At 49.5% G+C, this 22,855-nt stretch overlaps 1 protein-coding gene and 1 long non-coding RNA gene across 4 annotated transcripts in view; one reads left to right on the top strand and one right to left on the bottom strand.

The window, feature by feature from the left end:
* Positions 1–22,855, top strand: part of LOC122689882 — a 41,875-nt gene that overhangs the window by 16,569 nt on the left and 2,451 nt on the right. For both annotated transcript variants that reach the window (XR_006339940.1, XR_006339939.1), the window contains exon 3: positions 20,271–20,535. This is a non-coding gene — a long non-coding RNA (uncharacterized LOC122689882). The remainder of the gene's footprint in view (positions 1–20,270; positions 20,536–22,855) is intronic.
* The window catches only part of MAMLD1 (mastermind like domain containing 1), a 108,898-nt gene continuing 102,070 nt past the window's right edge, over positions 16,028–22,855 (bottom strand). Inside the window, exons 4-6 of one of the 2 annotated variants that reach the window (XM_043896676.1) lie at positions 19,139–19,223; positions 17,701–18,197; positions 16,028–17,616 (exon numbers count right to left, since the gene is read on the bottom strand). In XM_043896676.1, the coding sequence (XP_043752611.1) occupies positions 17,104–17,616; positions 17,701–18,197; positions 19,139–19,223 (1,095 nt within the window). In that variant the 3' untranslated portion in view covers positions 16,028–17,103. Of the gene's footprint in view, positions 17,617–17,700; positions 18,198–19,138; positions 19,224–22,855 lie in introns of those variants that run through there. The other variant, XM_043896674.1, reaches the window with a different exon arrangement.

The raw sequence follows: 22,855 nt of genomic DNA, 5'->3' as shown, positions 1-22,855 counted from the left end.
CCACAGTATTGGAGCTTCAGCTTCAACATCAGTCCTTCCAATGAATATTCAGGACTCACTTCCTTCAGGATTGACTGATTTGATTTCCTTGCAGTCAAGGGACTCTCAAGAGTCTTCTCCAACACCACAGTTCAAAAGCATCAGTCCTTCCAGTGAATGTTCAGGGTTGATTTCCTTTAGGATTGACATTTCCTTGCTGTTGGAGGGAGTCTCAAAGTCTTCTCCAGCACCACAGAAGCACACAGCACCACTGAGAAGACTTAGATAATACCATTTCCTGGCATCGCTGCTGAGCAGTGTGGTATCATGGTTAAGAGCACTGGCTTTGAACATCTGCTTCTTGGATTGGCCCTTTCTGGCTGGGGAACCCTGATGGAGGCTCTTGAGTTGCCCAGAATCACACCGCCACAGAGGGACTGAGCTGTAACTCAAACCCAGACCCTGTGTGCAGTCTTCCCCCTGGGCCCCCTGGCCTCTCTTCACTAGAGAAAATGTCAAACACCAAGAAATAGCCAATATGCTTCTGCTGTTAAAAGAGATTATTTGGAAACATGTGACTTTGGCTGCCCCACCCTTTGCCTCACGTTCATGTCTGGTTCTTCCAGCCTGGGTTTGACAGGGTCAGGAATGCTCCCCAGCCTGCCCCTGCCAGGTTCCCAGGCTCCCCAACCCTTGAGCAGCTTGTCCCTGGCATCTCTGAGCCTCCCTCTTGGGGCCTGGAGCCCAGCCCAGCCCAGCTCAACTCTGTGTATCAAGAGCTTTGAAGAGAGACAGCCTTTGTCAGGCTTCCTCATTTTCCCAGAACTGTGAGGGGTGAGGCCCAGGACTCTCTCATGATAAAAATAACCAAAACAACCCCCCCCAAACAAGCAAAAATACTGTTCCGGGGATCTTGAAGGGACTGGCAAAGGGGCAAGGTTCCACTTTACCAGGCACCCATGAAAAACACTTGGCCCAGTGCTGGGCGTTCACAGAGGAAACACAGCAAACACTAAAATTGGTATGGAAAAGAACTTTAGAGGCAAAGATATTCTAAGCCAAACACAAAATCTAGCAGAATTTGGTGTGTGGGGGAATCTTCCATTTTTAAAATGTTGTCAATGAACTCAAATCAGAACTGTGACATTGAGTGCCCCAGGCTCCTGTCCTTGTCCTGGCTACATCCCAGCAGAACATGAGTTCTGGATTGGAGAATATGGGCCCTGTGTCTCTAAGGTATCCATGGTACCCAGAACAATCCCAGAGGGGGCTGTTTGACTTTATGGGTGAACTGAAGCTCTGCCTCTTCGAGAAACATTTTTGGAGACTATTTAGCATCTTTTTTATGCTCTCATGCTCCCTGACGTTTTGGGTTTGTAGCAGGCCATTTTGATGACAGAATTGTGTTCTGCTGACTTTTATGAGCATGTCCCCAACACCTCACTGTGACTGTGTGGGTACATGCCAGGCACTGTCGTGTTTGCCTGCTAGAGTTAAAATAGGAATCTAAGAACTTTTGACACTGGCCATGCATATGGGCTTCACTTCTGTCCATCTGGGACGCCCTTCAGCAAGGACATTTAACAAAATCAGGCAGGTTGCTCACTGGCCTTTGGCAAATCCCCCCACGCTTTCTGTTCTACCTGGGCAGCCTCCAACTGGAACGACAACCTGACTATCCCAATGGTATGTAGAAGTTACAGAGGGGCTATTATGAGTTGGATGTTTCTGTCCCTCCCCCCAAATTTATATGTTGAATTGCTAATCCCTAATGTGACTATAGATGGAGATAGAGCCTCCGAGGAGGTGATAATGGTTAAATGAAGTCATAAGGGTGGGTCCCTAATCCAATAGAGACCGTTCCATTACAAGTGAGGAAGAGACATCAGAGCTCTTTCTTTCCACCCTGTGAGGATACAGCAAGATGGTGGCTATCTGCAATCTAGCAAGTGGGGTCTGACGATGAACCAAATCTGTGGCCATCTTGATCTTGGGCTTCCCAAATGCCAGAACAAAGAGAATATAAGTGTCTGTAGTTTAAGTTACCCAGTCCATGGTATTTTGTTATGGCAACTCCAGCTGACTAAGATAAGGGCCTTCCTCATAGCTTGCCTTGGGCTGGGCTGGTGACCCCATTTTAGTGATTCCCATGTTGGAAATACTCCGAAGTTCCAGGTTTGGTGATGCCACCCATTCATCTCAGGTGGCACAAGGCAGAGACTGGCCCAGTCTTGGGCTGACTGTATGTACCATGGCAAGCTTGCTGGACACCTTGGTGAGTTCTCTGCTCACTCCCCATGCAGGGACTGAGCAGATCCTGGCACAGGGGTTTCACTTTCTTCGAGGCCATCTGCCCATGGTAAGTTGGGGCAGTAGACCCCCAAAAGTAAAGGCAACTCCCTGGCCTCAGTTGAGGCCCTGCATTTTCATTCTGTGGCTTCTTTACTGTGAAATGAAGGTATGGAGGTTGTCATTCTTCCTGTGACTCTTCTGCCTCTAGAGCCACACTTGGAGGTGAACATCTGAGGAGGAGAGAGCAGCTGGTAGCTGCTCAGGCCTGTTGCTGGGCCCAGCAGTGCCTCTGGAGGGTGTCTTTGGCTGTTGCGTGGTGCTGCTGCCTGGTGGCTAAGCACAGAGGGATAAGGGGGCACTTGCAGGTTTTTTTTGACTCCTCTTTCATCACCTGCATGACCTCAGGTAAGTTGCTCTACCTCTGTGAGCATAGCTTCCTCTTGTGTAGAAGGGCCTCCCAGCCCAGCTCCTGAGTGTTGGTATGAGCAGTGACGATGCAGAGCTTGGTGTCTGGGCTGGAAATGTACAGTTGTGCAACTCTTCACAAGTGCTAAGACAAAGGGGTCTTTGTCAGGGACCTCATGGGCCTCCACTGAGGAGGATGGTCTTGTCAGGTTGGAGGTCATACCTTTTAAAGTCATCAGTTCAGTTCAGTCGCTCAGTTGTATCTGACTCTGCGACCCCAGGAACTGCAGCATGCTGGGCCTCCCTGTCCCTCACCAACTCCTTGAGCTTACTCAAACTCATGTCAATTGAGTTGGTGATGCCATCCAACCATCTCATCCTCTGTCATCCCCTTCTCCTTCCACCTCAATCTTTCCCAGCATCAGGGTCTTTTCCAATGAGTCAGCTCTTTCCATCAGGTGGCCAAAGTACTGGTGTTTCAGCTTCAGCATCACTCCTTCCAATGAATATTCAGGACTGATTTCCTTTAGGATGGACTGGTTGGATCTCCTTGCTGTCCAAAGGACTCTCAAGAATCTTCTTCAACACCACAGTTCAAAAGCATCAATTCTTTGGCACTCAGCTTTCTTTATAGTCCAACTCTCACATCCATACATGACTACTGGAAAAACCATAGCTTTGACTAGACGGACCTTTGTTGGCAAAGTAATGTCTTTGCTCTTTAACATGCTGTCTAGGTTGGTCATAACTTTTCTTCCAAGGAGCAAGCGTCTTTTCATGACTGCAGTCACCATCTGCAGTGATTTTGGAGCCCCAAAAAATAAAGTCTATCACTGTGTCCACTGTTTCATATATTTGCCATGAAGTGATGGGACTAGATGCCATGATCTTAGTTTTCTGAATGTTGAGTTTTAAGCCAACTTTTCACTCTCCTCTTTCACTTTCATCAAGAGGCTCTTTAGTTCTTCTTCGCTTTCTGCCATAAGGGTGGTGTCATCTGCATATCTGAGATTATTGACATTTCTCCCGGAAATCTTGATTCCAGCTTGTGCTTCATCCAGTCCAGCATTTCTCATAATGTATTATGCATATAAGTTAAATAAGCAAGGTGACATTATACAGTCTTGATGTACTCCTTTCCCTATTTGGAACCAGTCTGTTGTTCCACGTCCAGTTCTAACTATTGCTTCTTGACCTGCATACAGATTTCTCAAGAGGCAGGTCAGGTGGTCTGGTATTTCCATCTCTTGAAGAATTTTCAAGTTTGTGGTGGCCCACACAGTCAAAGGCTTTGGCATAGTCAATAAAGCAGAAGTAGATGTTTTTCTGGAACTCTCTCACTTTTTCAATGATCCAACGGGTGTTGACAATTTGATCTCTGGATCAAGTCACACCTGGAGGTAAAGGTGCCCCTTCACTCCACCACTTTCCAAGGTGGCATCCAGGCAGGCCCACGAGCTCCTCCCCTCGCTGTCCCCCCACCGTTGCTCCTCTCAGGCCCTCACACGGGGAGTGGGGAGGCCTCTTAGCTTTCAGCTTCCCTGGACCACCTTCCCGTGTGGCCCCAGCCTCCACATAGCCCGCACGGTACTCTAGTCCCATGGGGGAAGGTGAGACCTGCATGTGCACTTCTAGCTCTTCCTTTCCTTTCCCCACCATCCCTTTGGCCTGAAGTGGAGTGAGAGCCTGGGGGATGGGAGTCCTTACTGCCTCTTATTCATCTTTTCTGCACATGTAGCACATAAGAAGATGGGCTTAGTTCTTGATATGATGACAGTGAGCACTGCATCAGTCAGGGTTCTACCAGAGAAACAGAACCAGCAGGAGAGAGAATGTGCATGTATTATAAGGAATTGTGATGCTGGGGGCTGGCTTACACAATTCTACATTTGCAGGGCAAATCTGTAGGCTGGAAACTCAGCAGGAAGTGATTCTGCAGCCTTGAGGCAAAATTTCCCTCCTTTTCAGGGAAATCTTAAGTCTGCTTTTACAACTTTTCAACTGGATGAAGCCCACTTAGATGGTGGAGGGTAATCTCCTTTACTTAAAATCTACTGATGAGGGACTTTCCTGGTGGTCCAGTGTCTAAGACTCCATGCTCCCAATGCAGGAGACCTGGCCAGGGAGCTAGATCTCACATGCCACAAGTAAGAGTTGGCATGCTGCAACTAAAGATTCTGTGTGCTACAACTAAGACCCAGGGCAGCCAAATAAATAAATAAGTTTTAAAAAGTCAACTGATTATAGATGTTAAACACATCTACCAAATACCTTCACGGCAACTCCTACATGAGTGTTTGATTATACAACTGGGCAGTATGTCCTAGCCAAGGTAACAGGTAAAGCTGACCACCACAGGAGTCAAAGGAATTTAGAAGAAAAATCTTTTCTCTCTAGATAAAGTCTGGTTTTCCACATCATTGTCATGAACACAGGAATCCTATCTGGGGTACCATAAGTTGGCTTTATCTTTCTTGTTATCTTCTTCCTATGACCAGAATATTATGGGTAGAATACTTCCCACAAAGAAATGTGAAAGAGAACAACACATTAATAAATGTTTAGCTTGACATTTTGCCCAAGGAATGATGTTTTTCTTTAAGATTACAAATCATCTCCTTGAAGGATAAAAAGAAGCAACTAAGAAAACCAGAGAGCTCCCATGTACAAGGGTAGATGGTGGAGATTGTCCCCAGGGTGGGTGGTAGGGTTGTCCCTGGGCATGATGGGCATAGACTGCTGGAAAAGTGCCAAGAGAGCCAAAGCTGAGAAAGAGATAAGGGCATGAAAGATGCTAAGGGTGGAGCAAGGGGTGTGGTTTGAGCCCTTGGGGTTGGTACTTGGTGACCGCAAAGGAGATGGGCCTGTTGCTTAAGGAGGCAGATTTAATATGAGCAGCTGCTAGAGGCAGAAGAGCAAGTCACTTCCTTATTTATTTCTCATTCAAAGGACAATCTCATTCTGCAAAGGGTCCAGGTAACGTCACCATGTGGGAACAGCCACCTGAGACAGGGCAGGGTGGCAGCCCCCAGCTGCCCTGAGGGACTTCTGTATCCAGCCCCAAGCTGACCCCTGTTCATGGTGCTATGCTCCCAGAAGACTTGAAAAGGACTCAGGATGGAAAGAGGTCAAGGTGGTCATCTGTGTCAAGTAAATTTGCCACCTGATGCTGGGTTGAGGCTCCCTGGCCCCACACGACCCTCTCCTCTCTCAAGGGCCTCTGCCCCTCGAACCAGAGGCCCCTCCCAGGCAGGGTCCCAGCCTGTTGCCTTGGTCATCATGGCCCAGCCAGGGCCAGGTTGTGCCCAGGGGTGAGGAATCAGGTCCTAGGGTTCTGCCTTCAAATCCCTGCCTGGGGCGGTGGTGGAGCTTCCAGGAGAGGGGAGTGGCTGGTGTCCAGCACTGGTCACCAGGCTTCTCACATACTGGTTCTTATTTATTAGAATTTAATTTGATGGGAAAGGACAGGTTTTTGGATTAACAGTTTATCTTAAGTAATATAAGATTTTTGTTTTTAAACCAGTTTTGTTGACAAAGAATTCACATAACATGCTGTTTACCCATTTAAAGTGTACAAGTCAATCGTTTTGAGTTGATTCACAGATACACTCAGCTATCACCACAGCCAAGTTGAGAACATTTTCATCGCCACAAAAAGAAATCTTCTAACTTTTAGCTGTCACTCTCCTACCTCTCCATGGCACCCAGCCCCTGGCGACCACTAATCTACTTTCTGTCTACTTGGGTTTGCCTATTCTGGACTTTCAATGAATTAAATTATATATATTATATGTGACCTTGTATGACCATCGTCTTCACATACCATCACGTTAACTTTCATCCAAATTGTAGCATGAGTCAGAATTTAATTCCTTTTTAAGGCGGAAAACTATTCCACTCTATGGCGAGACCACATTTTGCTTACTGACTCATCAATGAATATTTGAGTGGTTTCCACTTTTCAGCTACCATGAGTAGTGCTGCTGTGAACATTTGTGAATGACTTTTTTATGGACACTTGTTTTTATTTCTCTTGGCTATTTCCCAGGAGTGTCAAATGGTATAACTCTACGTTTAGTCATTTGAGCAAGGTACTGGCTCATTTCCTCCTCACAACAGCTCTCTGAGGTGAATATTACTATTATTATCTCATTTGGCAGATGGAAAAACTGAGGAACAGGGAACAGGAGATGGACCCATGGAATTTGAACCCAGGGGCTCTGGCTCCAGTGTTCCAGGCTTCATGGCTGCCTTGTGCTGCCCCTTGGCTCAGACTCTGTCCAAGTCCCATGAGGCCCTGGGCAGCTTTGCCTTTGGCTGAAGTCTACGCTTACCAAGCCCTCCCACTTCTGCTTGTGGGTCAGAGTGGTCAGCATGCCAAGCCTTGTCCCCAGAGGAGCTTTGCAGCTGTGGCTATCCGGTGTTTTAGAAAACACAAAAGTCAACAGCAGGCCTCTGCCTTGTTCCCGCCCCAGGGATACCCTTGGGGAACAGCTCTGGGGACCTTCTTCCTGATGGGCAGACCAGGTTACTGTAGATAGCAAGAACACTTATGAAAATATCACTCTGTGTGTGTGTGTGTGTGTGTGCGTGCGCACGCATGCACACGCGCGCTCTCCTTGCCAGCCCCCTACATCAGTGTCAAGTGGGGAGCCTGGCCTGGCTTCTCCTGGCATACTTGCCTCAGGGGAGGTTAGAGGTGGCAGTAGTGACTTGAAGCCCACTTCCCTTTGAATCATTTGAAAAGCAGGTTGAAGTGATGACACGGGGTAATGGGTGAACAGGGCAAAGAGGGCAGGGAGAAGCAGAGCCTGCACTGTGGTGAACCAGTGAAGTCGCTCAGTCGTGTCTGACTCTTTGAGACCCCATGGACTGAAGACTACCAGGCTCCTCCATCCATGGAATTTTCCAGGCAAGAGAACTGGAGTGGGCTGCCATTTCCTTCTCCAGGAAGATCTTCCCGACCCCGGGATCGAACCCAGGGCTCCCACATTGCAGGCAGCTGCTTTACTGTCTGAACCATCAGGGAAGCCAGGGAAGCACTGTGGTAGGTCTCAGGTATGTATGTAAGGTGGGGGTGGGGGCGGCTCCTGCCACACACTTTCTTTTTTAAGGCAAATTGAGTTTTAATGGTATGTTCCTTTAAACACATGTATCTGGCACTGAAAATGGAAAGACAATTGGTATGGAGCAGAAAAATATTTACCTTAATGCGATCATGTTTACATAAACCATACAATGTCAAATCACCAATGTCTATTTCCAGCTCTCTTTGTCCCACCAGTCTTTTGCTTTCTACCCTTGATACTGGGTCTACTCTTATCATGCACTTTAGAATCTGAAGACACACATATGATGTGCCAGAGAAGGGAGAATCAATACAATGGGACTAAGCGCACTGAAATCTGAAAGTCAGTCCCACAATGTAGGTAACTTTAGGTTGCAGATAACCTGGAGGGAGAAGGGCAGACCTGAGAAGGAAAAAAAGACACCTGCCATCGCAGAAACCTACCAGCTTTCCCCATCGTGATCCTAAGATTACTAGTGCAAAGTTTGGATATTGGCCCTGAAATTGAATCAAATCTGCTGCTAAGATTCTTTGGCAAATGCTGCATCTTGCTGCTACTTGTCCATTCCTCAAAGCTTTCAATTCCTAGAAAGCATCTTTGCAAGGCAACATGCACGTTCACACCTATATCCAATCCGATCTCCATCCTATGAGTCTTTACACATAAATTGCAGGTGCCTCAGAGTTTTTCTTTCACGGAGAAATGCCACATCCCATTTCTGGTTGGATCTTTTATTCTTTGGCTTTCTGTTGAAATATTTCTCCTAGTAGATAGGACTGATGGTCAGTTACTGAGCCCTTTGACTGGCTTTCTGGAGGAGGAAAGATGAGAGGATCTGAACAAGAAAGGAATGTTTGAGGCTCTCAGATTGGTAGAATTTGGCTTTGGATGGATTCCATTCTAGTTTGGACAGTGGAACCCAGGCTTCCACCAAATGAGAAGTCCTGCATGCTTTTAACAGCTTTATACTACTCCATTGAATGGCTTTAATTGGCCCTTATTTTGGACACTTGAATTGTTTCCAATATAGGGCTAAGTCTGACAATGCTGTAATCGACAATTTTGTCCACATATCTTTGAATACCTATGTGAGTTTCTCTGAAACAAACTCCTATCATGTCCAAAGCCAAGCCAGTCATCCTCAATCTTGCAGTTTTAAATACAGATCTGTGGGTCCCACCCTAGCCCCTCGGAATGATATTCTTTGAGGTTAGGGCACAGGCAGGTGTATTTTTCAAAAGTTCCATGGTCAGTTCTGACGCATGAACAAGGTTAAAATTCTCCCAGTAATTGTTAAGCTGTGCCCACAAAAGTTATATGCATTTGTCCTCCATAGAGGAGTGGAGGAGAGAGAACACATGTGTGCCCAGGCCCCAGCTTCACTGGCTATTGTATATTGTTATGTTTGAGACCAGATTGATAGAAAGGTCTTGACAGACCATCGTTGGTGCTATTGGCCTTCCTTTCATTACAGGGGAGGTTTAGCATCCTCTCTGTGTTCACTGACAATTTCTGTCTCTTTTATTAACTGACTACTCATATCCTTTGCTCATTTCCTCCTGCTGGGGCAGTTAGTCTTTTTCTTAGTGATTTGAAAGAGCTCTATTTGAATTTTTATGTAGTACATACAAAATAATAAATGTTTATCAAGGTACTTTAACTAAGAAGGTGAAAATAGAAACATTTAAAAAGAACAATTAAAATACATTGACAGACATAGAAATCAAACTTATGGTTACCAAAGGGGAAAGGTGGGAAGAGGGATAAACTAGGAGTTTGGGATTAACAGATGCACATTTGCATGTGTGTGTAGTCCCTTGAGTCATGTCCAACTTTGTGTGACCCTATGGACTATAGCCTGCCAGGCTCCACTGTCCATGGGGATTCTCCAGGCAAGAATACTGGAGTGGGTTGCCATGCCCTCCTCCAGGGGATCTTCCTGACCCAGGGATTGAACCTGTGTCTCTTATGTCTCCTACATTGGCAGGCAGGCTCTTTATCACTAGTGCCACCTGGGAAGCCCCAGATACACATTACTACATATAAAATAGATAACCTACAAGGATCAACTGTATAGCACAGGGAACGCTACTCAATACCTTGTAATAACCTATAATGGACAAGAATCTAATAATATGTATATAGCAAAGTGATTCAGTTATGTTTTATAACATAACTGAATCACTTTGCTATATACCTGAAACTAACACAACATTGTAAATCAAGTATATTTCAATAAAAATTAGAAAAATAAAACCAATATTTTGATAAAAGAATATTGAGACTATGGAGACAGTTCAGGTGAGCAAAACAGGTAAACAATGGTCTGAGTGATCAGTTTTTGCAAAATGGTGTCAGAAGGGGTGAGACAAAACCAATTTGTCTAGTTGTCTCATGTAGTGAGTGGCTGTTGAGGTGCCTGTAGTTTTGTGCTCAGCTACACTGGCTTCCAGAAAAGAAGCTGTAGGAAAATCAAACATTCCCCTGTCTTTTTTCCAAATAAAAAACTGGTCTCTATGACTTTTTCCTCCCACCTCAAATTGCTAGACATTTATTTAAAAAGCATCCCTTTACTTTTAAAAACTGTTTTCCCCCCAATATTTGATTTTGAAAAATGTTAAGTCATCAGAAAAGTTTGAAGAAATATATATCGAATCCCTACAGACCCACCTCCTAGAGTCTACAATTAACACATTTTTCTACTTGCCTGGTCACATCTCTCTATCTCTCTACCCATCCCTTTATCCACCCATCAAGCATCTTTTTAAAATGTCTTTCAAAGTTAGTTGCAGACATGAGTAAGCTTCACCTCTAAGCACTCCAGCAGATCATTAACTAGAGTTCAATATTTGTTTAAGATTTTTCTATTTTAGGCAATGTTTTTAACAGCAAGTTGTCCTGATCTTCAGCAAACCATTCTCTGAGTTTTGGCAATGCATACACATGTGTTACCCACATCCTTAGCAGGATAGAAAATTGACCATCACTCCAGAAAGTCTCTTTGTCCCCCTTTTCAGTAAATCCCCTACTTGCTGTGAGGGTCCCATTGTTCTGATTTTCTTCACTTCTGATGACTTTTATCTATTTTAAAACTTTGTATAAATGGAATTATATAGTACCTGTGTTTTTGAGTCTGGCTTCTTTCTGGCAGCATAATGCATTTGACAAGTGTCCAAGGAGTATCCCTCTGTGTTGATGCTGGTATTGCATTGCATGGATACAGTGGAGTTGCTTTTATCCCTTCTTCTATTGATAGACACCCGGGTTGCTTGCAGTTTTTGGCTGCTGTGAATGATACTGTTATGAAATTCTTGTCGGAGACAGTCTACTACTTCTATTTGTTAAGTATTAAGTAAATCACCTTTTGTCTGTCAGGTGTTCCAAAACTTTTATTTTCCTGAATTTGTCATTTATCTTCTGACTTTCATGGTGCTTCTTCTGTATGCAAGTTTCAAAATTCTGTGTGGACAATTTTATCAATTTTTCCTTTATGGCGTCTGGATTTCATGTCATAATAGGAGGAGCTTGATCTACATTGATATTATGAAAATACCCACCCTTGTTTTCTTATAGTACTTTTATGGGTTCTTTTCTCTATTTTAATCTTTGAATCATCTGAATTTATCTTGATGTCAGGAGGGAGGTAGAAGATCCAGATTTACTGTGCAGATGGCCAGTCAGTTTTTCCAGCACTGTGTGTTGAGTCTCCCTTGCTGATCTGAAATGCCACTTTGCTATTGTCTAAATTCCCATATATACTTTTATCTATTTTCTTTCCACTGACTCATCTGTCTTCTCCTGTGCCAGAGCCACATTGTTTAAAATAAAGTAGCTTCATGATACATTTTAATATCTGATAGTGCTGGAACCCTTTCTGGAGTCTTCTTATTAAGAAGTTTCCTGGCAATTCTTGTCTTGTTGACCTACTAGATGAGTCACCTTGAATCACTGTGTCATGTTCCAGAAAGGAATCCTGCTGGGGTTTTTATTGTGATCACAGAGATTTTGCAGATGGATGTGGGGAAGAAATCCCATCTCTCCAGGATACAGAAAGGACAAGAAAAATACAAACATCGTGGATGACTCCCAGGTCTGGACTTGAATACCAAGGGGATTTGAGGCCCTTAGCAGGGTGTGATGACCAACTTCCACTGAGCAGAAGGCTTCCCAAGCTTGTGGGGATCCTGAGGAGTTCACCTTAGACCTTCAGAATTGGAGATGTCCAGGGGAAGTCCTTAGGGAGAAGCAGGCCCTCAACACCAGCCACCCCCATTCTTTTTGGAGTCCATCCTCCAGCCAGAGTGGAGGCGCTGGAGTGACCCAAGGCTTCCCTTGTGGAATCAAGACAGACTCCAGGGTCCTGTCCACCTCAGTACCCCAACTCTTCCCTCCCCGCCTAGCTCACTGGGCCCTAACCACTGACTTTTTTCCCCTTTCTCCCCAAATTGGTATGTGCTCTTTCCTCTGCCAGGAACATCCTTGCCCAAACTCTTTCCCTCTCATCCTTGTTCCCTCTCATCCTTTCATCTCAGCTCAGATTTCACTCCCTGAGAGTGAAATCACTCTTACCTGAGTGTCCCCACCAGCCCTACCACACTGGGGTCTCTCACTCTCTGCCCCTTTTGTGTTTCCTTTGTGGATGTTAATGCAACTTGTTGTGATTGTCTTTGCTAATGTGTCAATCATCTGTCCCCCTGTCAACCCGGCTAGGCTACATGGGCCAGTTATTTAATCAAATACTCATGTGCTGCTGTGAAAGCACTGTGGAAATGTGGTGAACATCTACTGTCAGCTGATGTGAAGTAAAAGAGAATATCCTGAATAGTGTGGCCTCAGCCACACTGAAAGGCCTTAAGGACAAAGCTGAGGTTGTCCTGAGGAAGAGAAAATTCAGTCTATGGATTGCAGTGCCAGCTCCTGCCCGAGTTTGCAGCCTGATAGCTGGACACCCTGATAGCTTGTCCTGTGGACTTCAGACCTCAGACTGGGATTTACACCATTGGCTCCCTTGGTTCTCCAGTCTTGGGAATGACACCATAGGCTTTCCTGGGGCCCCAGACCAGAGATCATGAGACTTCTCAACCTCCCTAAGTGTGTAGGCTGATTCTTTATGGTAAATCAATCTCCTTATTGGTTTTGTTTCTTTGGAGAACACACACACACACACACACACTTGTAATCTCCTGGTATTATTCCTGTGCATGACCTTGACAGATGCACTCCCTGGTTTACTCCATTAGGCTGGGAACCATGTCTGTCTACCCATTGGTGCCTGGCACAAGCATGCTTGTTGAATCATGGAATGGCCAATGGCTTGTGCTTCTCCCAAAGCCCGTGTCCACTGCCAGATCCCCTGACTTTCCAGACTGAAGGGGGACCGATGAGAAATGGATCTTCAGGGGCTGGAGCCTGCTTTAAGGGAGGATGGAGGCCTTGGGGTCTCACATACCTCTCTGGCAACCTCCAGCATTTCCCCCGGCCTCAGAGCTGGGGAGCAGGGTGATGGGACAGGGTGTATAGAGAGCACCTCCCCACTGGTGATTGCAGGTCTTCGTGCACCCCTGTGGGGGGACCTTAGGCCCCACCTGCAAGGTCCTCCCAGCCCTCCCAGTGAAGGACCTGCACAGGCCAGGGGCCTCCAACCAAAGCTGCTGTCTGAAGCAGGTTCAGGGCAAACCCTCCTTGTGGGGGTCATCGAGCAGCATCCGAATGCTTTCATTCTTTCTTGCCCAGACACACCACTCTTTGTGGCTGGGCTGTCAATATGTTGAGATGCTTAGAGGCTGGGTGCAGGCTCAGGAACCTGTTTGTCTCCCAGGGAAGAAACTGGAGGAAAGAGAGCAAGGGAAGAAGGCCTTGCAGGTGAGAGGAAGCAACAGAGAAAATGGACGTCAGAGGGAAAGAAGCATCCCAGGGCACTCCCAGGAGCCAAGGGGCAGTGCTGTTCTGGAAGGATCGAGAAGCTTCCATTGGGTTTATGGCCGAGAGGGAGTTGGCCCTTTGGCCAGCGAGCATACTTGGGAAGGAGCAGGACAGGAGTCAGATGGCTCTGGGCTGACGAGAGTCAGGGGAGGAGCGGCAGGGTGTCAGAACTGCAACTGGATGGGCTGAGGTGGGTGAAGACCTTTGCACATGGCCCAGTTCAACCCCCTTGGGAAGAATCCAGCAGAGAAGAGGCTGACAGTGCAGGGGTGCAGGAGAGAGGGCAGCTGAGCGATGGCACAATGGTGGGAGCTGCCATCTCTGGGCAGGAGTAGCCTGGGACACCCACCGCTAGGAGGAACAGACTGGAAGGGCCTGCTGGGGCCAGTGAGGCCAAGCAGGGTCAGGTGGCAGGAAGTGCTGGGGAGGTGCTGTCCACACTGGCTCAGCCTTGAGGTCAATACGTGATTGGGATGGGAAGTTAACCCAGCTCAGCAGTCCAAGCTCAGCTTTTATTTCAGGACTCTGAAGGCTGGCAGAACTGAGGAGGCTCTGCTGCACTGACTGGCCTTCAGCACCCCAACTGGTTGGCTGTGAGCAACAGTCTGGGTAGGTGGGTCCTGCTACCCCTGGGCCCACTGGGGATAGGGGACAAGAGAGGTGGGCCCAAGTGTCCCAGTCAAGCTCTGAGGGGCAGCTGGGGCCTGCCTGGGGCCTGGCACCACTGGGGCACTTGAGTTAACACAGGGGGAACAGAGGCCAAGCCTCTGACATGGAGTCGTGATTGGAGCTGCGGGACACTCACAGGACATCCCCATTCCCCAGATCTACAAGGAGGGCTCTGCAGGAAGCAGGAGGGGCTGTGTGAGCAGGTGGGCCAACCACTGGGGCTTTGGGGCCCTGACTGCTTCTACCATCCCTCTGGCCCACAGACTAGGGAGGTCTGCCTCCACCCCTATGGGGGGCAGGAGGAGAAGGGGACGACAGAGGATGAGATGGTTGGATGGCATCACTGACACAATGGACATGGGTTTGGGTGGACTCCGGGAGTTGGTGATGGAGAGGGAGGCCTGGTGTGCTGCAGTTCATGGGGTCGCAGAATTGGACACGACGGAACGACTGAACTGAACTGACTGAACAGCCACTGAGAGTGGCGGGTGGGGGCATCTCCCTAGATGCTTCTTAAGAGCATTTTAGGCTCCACTGGACAGGACAGGACAGGCCTGCCGCATTGTAGCTGCATCCCTCAGCCCCCAAAGTCATTCTGTTGGAACATCCTATACCTTGACGATGAGTAGGTCTTCTCCCCACCAGTTATGGGGCTAAATGTGTGTATTCAATTTTGGTTATATGTGATCCCAGCTGGTGCTTCAGCTGCACTTTTACAGCACATAGTGTGTGCAAAAGGGTCCCCAACTAGCTTCCTCACTGCCTTTGGGGAGATGTGGTTCCATATGCAACCTCTGCCACTTATGCACCAAGTCCTGGCACCTCGTGGGAGAGGCACAGGTCCCATCTCTTTAGTATCTGCTTCAAAATGGGGTGAGGGGCTTGCCTTACAGTGTGAGGTGACAAGAGCCCTTGTCTTCATGCAGTTTAAGCTGGAAACAGCCTGCAGCCAAGATGCTGCTGGCAACTGCTGGTGGGGAGGGCGGGGAGAGGAGGCGGCCAAGCAGGGATTGGGCAGCAGATCAGGATTGATGGGTCGGCAGAAGGGGGCCCCAGAGATGGGCCCCGAGCTTGAAGGGGGCAAGATGGCGACACACCTCCTATGCCCTATGGCCCAGCATCCCGGACCACCAGGCTCTACCCTCTGTAGTGCTCAGGAATATGAGGGTTGCCCTTAGTTTAGACCTTGAGGAAGGGCAAGGGACAGGGAGGGGAAGGGTAGGAAGGCCATTTTCTCCCGGGACCACGCCTTCACCAGGGTCTTCCTGGACCTCTGTGTGAAGTGATGGCATTTCAGTCTCCAGGTCCCCGCAACCTCCAGCCGCCCTATGTTGGCACCCCTTACTGTGAGAGACATTGGATCTTTAATTGGCTGTCACCGTCTCAGTGGAAAGAGGATGGTGGTGGAGAACTAGCTTCTCAACACAAGCCTCCCCCTGCCCCCTGCCCCCAGCCCCCAGTGCAGTCAGTCATCTTAAGAGGCCTACACCATAAACGATGTGCTTCTGTGCTGTGATGTGAAAGGATCACAGTGCAGGCTACACAAACTTCTTGCACCTCTCAGTGCATCCCAAGCATCCCAAGACAGGGAGCACCATCAGAAAGAACCAAAGACACCAGCAGGCTTAACTGACACGGGTTTGTAGACTCTGAATGCTCCCTGGGAAAATGAAAACACAGAGGTACTTTTCTCTTGTTTATTACAGAACGAAGGAAAAAAACACACTTGCTTGAAACAGATGCCAGATTTCAAATGCAGAGGCAAAATACCAGGTGGCAATTAAAATGTCATTACACAGAGTCTGGACACTGACAAAAGTTTACAGGACAGTGGGTGTGGGTTTCCTGTAACAGACACTTAAACATACATGATGATAACTGCAAGTAGAAAACATCAGTGACAAAACCCAAATCAACTACTCATGTTTACAGACTCATTTTCCCCCCAGACCACAGAGCCTTACATCAGAACAAATACTGAAAGGGCTTAAATCAGGAGCATCTTGCCTCCACCCTGCAAGGTGCCCGTCAAGAGTAGTGCAAACTGTCTGAGTGATAACGGGTAGAACCCTCAGAGATGCCCAGCTCACAAACTCTCTCTTTGCTTCTCTCAAATCTCCAGAACTCTCTACCTCCTGGCAAATAATTCCTCTGCAGGCTACTTAATGATAAAACGGCTTGTGCTGTAACAGGCTCATCAGGAAAGAGCTAGAAGACGCTGCAAGGTTTGCAAAAGACATTAAGAATCACACTGGGCAATAGAAGTTTTAGTGGAAATAGAAATAGATGGCCAAGTGAGTTTCTATTTGGCATTTGTCAGTTTGCACAACACCTCTTGGTCACATCCACCACTACATCAAAAGCGTAAGCAACTCAGCCACCTGGTTTGATAAGGTATGGCTGGAGTGAACAACACAGTCTGCGTATTTGAACAATGTAGAATACACACGGACAATGACATAATAAACACAACTCTGCTGAAACGAAAGCCGTTGTCTTAATTACAAACTCACAAAACACGGTATAAACACTTCTGTCATGAACGTTTAGGAAAACCATGTACAAAATTTTCAGATATGTACAGGTAGCTTGAAAAAAATCACCAGATTTCCATTTTGTCACAGGTAGAGAGAGGGATGGGTGTGGGCTTCCGCCCCTCAAATTGCAATGAGGCAATAAGCATGTGGCTGTGTGGGGCCAGTGGTAAATTTGCTATGGACTCACACCACTCCCCAGGGTGATGGCCACATGGAGGTTTCTAGGGTATTTAAAGCTTGTCAGCATTCTTGGGGACATCACCTGCACTCTGGGCCTCAGCACCCTCGTCAGCAGCCTGGTCTTCTACAGTGCCACTGATCAGCCTCAGGTTGCCCATCCAGTCTTCATCAGGGCTCTCGGTGGAATCCATGAAAGCGTCGATGAAATCCACTCCAGAACATTCAGGGAGTGAAATAAGATCGTCCAGTAGGGACTGGGACGACGACTCAGAGGGGTTCCCTGTTCTGTCACAGGGACTGGCCTGGGACTGGCCGGCAGCCACAATGGAGGTGGCAGCAGCAGCAGCCACAGAGCTTGGTGGCTCAATGGCCTGGATGGGACTCTCAGGCCCGAAGCTGACCATACCCTGCTGGAGGGACTTGGTGGCATGTGGTGTGGGCACGGGGCCCTGCACTGGGCTCTTTCTGACACTCTGTTTGCCCAGCTGGCTGGAGCTGGGCTTGGCGGGGGCAGCACCTGCCTGCTGGCTAGGTCTGCCTTCTGGGGCCACCTGACTAGGGGACACAACTGCCTGCTGCAAGGGAAACACTGGGGCTTCCAGGGAGGTTGTCACAAGGGTCTTGGTAAAGATGGCGCGGGTATCATAATGCTGCTGCATGCCATGAGCTGCTTGGCTCGGGGGTGGCTCCCTCAAGACTGGGGTGTGCAGAGATGTTGCTGTCACCACCCAGGCAGTGCTGTGGAGCACGGTGGACATTCCTGATATATGGGGCTGTCTGAGCTGGTGAGGACCCAGGGCCTGGCTGCCCTGGGGGCTGGGACAGAATCTAGGCAGGGGCACTCCTGCAGGAGCAGCACTGGGCATCCCCATGTGCTGGTAGATGGAGCCAAGGCTGCCCGGAGGGTTGTGGCCCAATTGTGAAGGTGTGGGAAACTGGGGGCTGAAGCTGAAAATCCCCTGCTGCCCGCGGGGGGTTGGTGAGAACATGCGCATGGTCTCCTGGCTCTGCTGCCTGATGGGTGAGGCCATTCCTGAACTCAGACTGCTATGAAGGAGCCCAGCTCTGGGTGGTGTCATGCGCTGGCTGGGTAGGGAGCTTGCCTTGGTCCGGCTACACTTGGAGATGACTTGACCTTGGATGGCTACCGAAAGAGAGAAGTGGGGGTCAGTTCCAAAGGTGTCTTCCACTTGGGCTGCAGTGGCCAGCGGGCAGCCACTGGCCCAGCACTGACCTCTCACCTCCTGCCCTTGGCTCCTACTGAGCATCCTCCTCTCCCCTTGTTCCTCCACCCTCAGCCTGGATTGCAGTTCTTGGGGGAAGTCCTCCTAGACCCCCCCGGGTCTGTGCTCATAGCTCCCCTCCACCCAAGAGTAGATCACGTTGGACTGAAAATGCCCATAGATTTTAAGCTCCAAGAATGGGGTCTGGGCCTGCTTTTATAAACCCCATACAATCCATACACAGGCCTGGTACCACCCACCCCCTGAAGGATGTTCACCTCTTGACACTGGCCTAGAACTTGTCTGCCTGGTCCCTGCAGCTAAGGCACACCTGACATGCCACTCCAGCCTGAACAGGTGGGGGCATTCAGCTGGTATCAGGCCCGAAGGAAAAGGGGGTTTTGCAAGAGAATGGAGGAGTGATGGTGCTATGGTGCCGCCAGGCTACAATGAAGATGCTGAACACCCGTTGGAAGGCAAGCAGCCTCCTCCGAGCCCTGGGTAAGAATACCTGTCCTGGCCCAATGTCACTACTGGCTGGGGACGAGTGCTTAACACGTCTCCTGGGCTAGTTTGGCAGAGATCACTTGTAGTGTTTGGCTAACATCTGTATCTTCAGCCAATCAATGTTGATTACATGGTTGAGTCATTAAGACTGAGCCTTCAATTGGGACTCTACTTACGCTTTCCACGTGACAGATCCAACCAGGGTGCCATGGAAGTGCCTCACAGACCTACTCTCTTTTGATCAGTGCTTTCCAGAATCATCTCAGTAACGGTTTATGCTGGAGGGAATTCTCCCCCAACCTCACACAGTCTCCACCGCTCACCCCTTTGAGAACATGGACTTTTAACTGTTTACCTTGAAATTGACTCATCCGTTGGGTGATACGTGAACTGCGCTGTTCAGGGGTCATTGCCATAAGACCTGATCTCTGCTTCTCTCGCTAAGTAGAAGATGAAAAAAGAAGTGTTAGATTCGGGCTACCAAATTGTTCTAGCCTTGGTGTCACTGTGTGGGGACTCAGGACGTGGCTTTGGTGTAGCAGAAAGCATGAGTGAACACACCAACACACACTCGCATGCATGCCCCACCCTCCCAAGCAAAACTCCACGGGTATGGATACAAGTAGGATTCGGCACCTGAGTTAAAAACCAATTGCGGCAGCATAGGATGTGGCAGAGACACAGAGCTAAACAGCAAGAGCACGGAGAGAAAAGGTTTAGGCATTCTCGATGTCCTTCTGCTCGGGATGGGGCAGCAGTGAGATGCAGTCACCAAAGGAGCAAATGTGACATTAGGCTGCATTAACAGAAGCAGAGTATGTAGAAGGAGGGAGGTGACAGTCCTACACTCCTCTGCCTTGGCCAGACCATGTCTGCAGTGCTGACAAGAGTTTGGGCAAGCCACTCTCAGGGAGACCCAAACTGGCCGCACCCAGAGGATACTAAGCAATGGGGCTTGGGCTCCCAAGCACGTGGGCAAAGAATGGCTGAACCAACTGGGGATGTCAGGGGTGGGGCAGAGCAGCCTCTGGGCTATGTGGTGGTGGGTGCCTGGGCTGTCATGGGGAAAAGGGCCAAGGCTCGTTCTGGGTGGTCCCGGCATGAAGAGCAGGGGTGATCACTTGGTCAGATGGATGCATTGATCAACACCCGGAGTAGTCACTCATTCCCAGCTTCCCTTCGCTTTCCTGATGGGCTGCAACATGGGTGATGGGAACGGGCTTCCGATCTCCATCTCCAAGCTGGGTGGGCACAGAGAGGAGCCAAGCTTCAGGGCTGCAGTCCCAGCCCCAAGTATGGAAGCTCCTAGAGAGGCCTGCCACCAAAGAGCCAGCTGAGGGCCTGCAGAAGGCATAACTTGCCCCAAGACCCTCAGCCCTTTGGTGCCAAGCTGTGGCTGGGCCCTGGGTATGACTTGCAGTCCATTGCTCACCCGCTGCTATTTCTCTCCCCTTTTCTGATCCTCCATGTGCCAACATTCGAGGCAGCCCCATCAGGGAGCACATCTCCCTGAGTTTACTTCGGAACTGTGTCCACCACACCCCAGCAGACGCCAGAAGACTTGACCGGACAACACAGGCTGCCTGAGTGGCCTGCTTCTCCACTCTTGGATGGCTGGCGTGGGAAGGGATTGAGGCAGAGGGCCGGCGCTTGGGAGAGTGCCTGGCTCCCAGGTCTGGCGGCAGTTCCCGGCCTCAGTTCCTGCCAAGCCAGAGAACGAACACAAACATGTGGTAGTGGGCGGACTACACGGTGAGTGATTTCAGCATCCTGCCCTTAGCTTGCTTCCTGTCCAAGCTCTTGCCTCCCTTCCCCTGGGGCGGCCCTCTTCCTGCTAAAGCATGCTGTTGGGGGCGGGCAGGACCCGAGGATCATAGGGGTCGTAAGAACGCCAAGGCCATGCCTCTGGGAAGTGGGGGAGATGGGGGGTGGGGGGTGCTGGGCTCTGCCTGAGATGCTTAGGGTAGGCAGGCATTTCTGAAGGCAGCTCTCACCTCTGGTCTGCCCAGTCACCCTCCTACTGCGCCAGGAGACCTGGGCAGAAGATCTATGGCCCCAGCTTACTGATGTGACAGCTGAGGCTTACAGAGGGTCAGTGACATGCTCCAGGCAATATGGCTGGCTAAGTGCAGTGTCTCCTAACTGCAGGTCCAGTGCTTCCATCTCTCTAGCCTGTTGCTTCCAGGACCGGCTCCTGGGCCCTCTGTCTACACCAGCTCTAATTCTGTCTACACCAACTCTAACTCCATCCCCACTGAATGCTCCATTAGGTTCACCAAATGACACAGTTGTACAGGGTGGGAGAGGGGCAGATGGTGGCTACAGAGGGCAACGCAAGAAAAAGCAGGGAATGATGACGATGGACCCAAGAGTCCAAAGGGAAGGAGATAGAGAGGAAGACACCCCCAGGGCCTGGGAAACCAGAGTGAAGGCGAGGCTGGGGCAGGGGTCAGAGTGGAGGAAGTGGGCAGTGTCTGCCAGATGACAGAAAATGCTTCTTGAAGGGTCCAGGGTTATAGGGACAGCAGGATGTTGGCCAGCGTTCATCCAAGGAAGCAGAACAATCCAGAACATCCAGAATTGAAGGCAAAGTCTGGTGGGGGCCACAGAAACTCCAAGTCCAGACAGAAGGGCTGATGCTGGCCATCCTGGGGTGTTGCTGTCAGGCAGAAAGCTCTTCATGCCACTGGGGCATGGGGGGACACCGCCAGCCCGCTGCTCCCGGCCCGGCCCCCACCCCTGGGCAGAGCAGCCAGAGCTTCTCTCCAGGCCCCCAGGAGGCGGCTTCCTTTGTTTGCAGACAGAGGCCCCATCCTTTGTTCTCAGCCAGTGCGCTCCGAAGATAAGCCCCAAGAAAACAGTTGTTGCCTTTTGACACTGACAATTAGGATCATTGGAACATGGAGAAAACAGGAAATGACAAATGTTTTCAGTGACCCGGAGGAAGTGATGGCTGAAAGTGGCTGCTTAGTGACGGACACTCTGAAGGATGGTTACAGAGGAGCTCAGCCAAGCACTGCTTTTCCTAGGACTGTGGGTGGTTGTCATGGCACTCGGGATTGCTGTATAGGTGACAACAAGGGGGCAGTGGCAGGTGGGCCCTCTGGGAGCCTAGGTGTGCTTCCCCATGTTGTCCCTGGAAGGAAGGAAGTCTCCCAAAGAACGTGGGCCCGGGCTCCTCCTTCCATCCGGCCAAGGGGCCACCCTCAGAGAGGCCTCAGCCAGAATGGTGATTCAGGAAGTCCTGGAACTGCTTTTCAAGGCTTCATGCTAAGGCCAATGAAGCTCTGGGGCTCACTTGAGGCGTAGCGCTCCATCCGAGTCTGCTAGGCATAGGTGGGGGAGACAGGCGCAAGGCTGGCCCGAACCCCCCACTGCCTCCCAACACAGCAGAACCCAACACATAGCTACCCAGGAGGCCAGGCCGCCCTGCGGGCCTCAGCCTTCAGCCACCGCGAGTGGGGGTCTCTTGTGAGCCCCGAGCAAGCACCTGATGGACCCTCTCTCCACTGCAGCCCATGAATGGTTTCATGACAGATTCAACCCCTTCATAAGGCCCACAGACACATTAATTGGATGGGGATGGGACAGAGGCAGAGGGTTGGCAAGACTCCCACACGGATGCCCACACTGGCTTCCTGGGCTTCAGGCAGATTCAGCCTGAAATTACTTGGCCCATGATCCCCAGGAGGAGTGTGTTCTGACTGGGAAGGGCTTCCAAACAAATAGCTCTGACAGATGAGGGATGGAGTCTAGGGAGGGAAGTGGGGAAGGGAGAGAAAGGGAGAGGGAGGAAGGGAAGGGACAAAGTGGGGGCTGGTGAAGGAGGGGTGGAGGAGGAAAAAAAAGGGCTGTGTGTGGGGGGGGTTTCTTTTTCCAGCATTGGGGCTCTCCTGCCTCTTCCCCAGCAGATGTGCCCCTGAGCACCACGCACAGAGCAGCCTGCAGGTAGCAGAAGACACGCAGCTCTGTGTTAGAGGCTCAAAGGTTAAGGAGCTCCAGCGTGTGGGCTGCTTTGTTCAATACTCCACTACGAAAAGTACCTTCTTTGGTAGCTTTTGGAAGCCAAATT

This window comes from Cervus elaphus, chromosome X, assembly GCF_910594005.1.
Source record: "Cervus elaphus chromosome X, mCerEla1.1, whole genome shotgun sequence".
Taxonomy (NCBI): Eukaryota; Metazoa; Chordata; class Mammalia; order Artiodactyla; family Cervidae; genus Cervus; species Cervus elaphus.
Note: the sequence above shows the minus strand (reverse complement) of the source record. Positions and strands in the feature narration are given on the sequence as shown.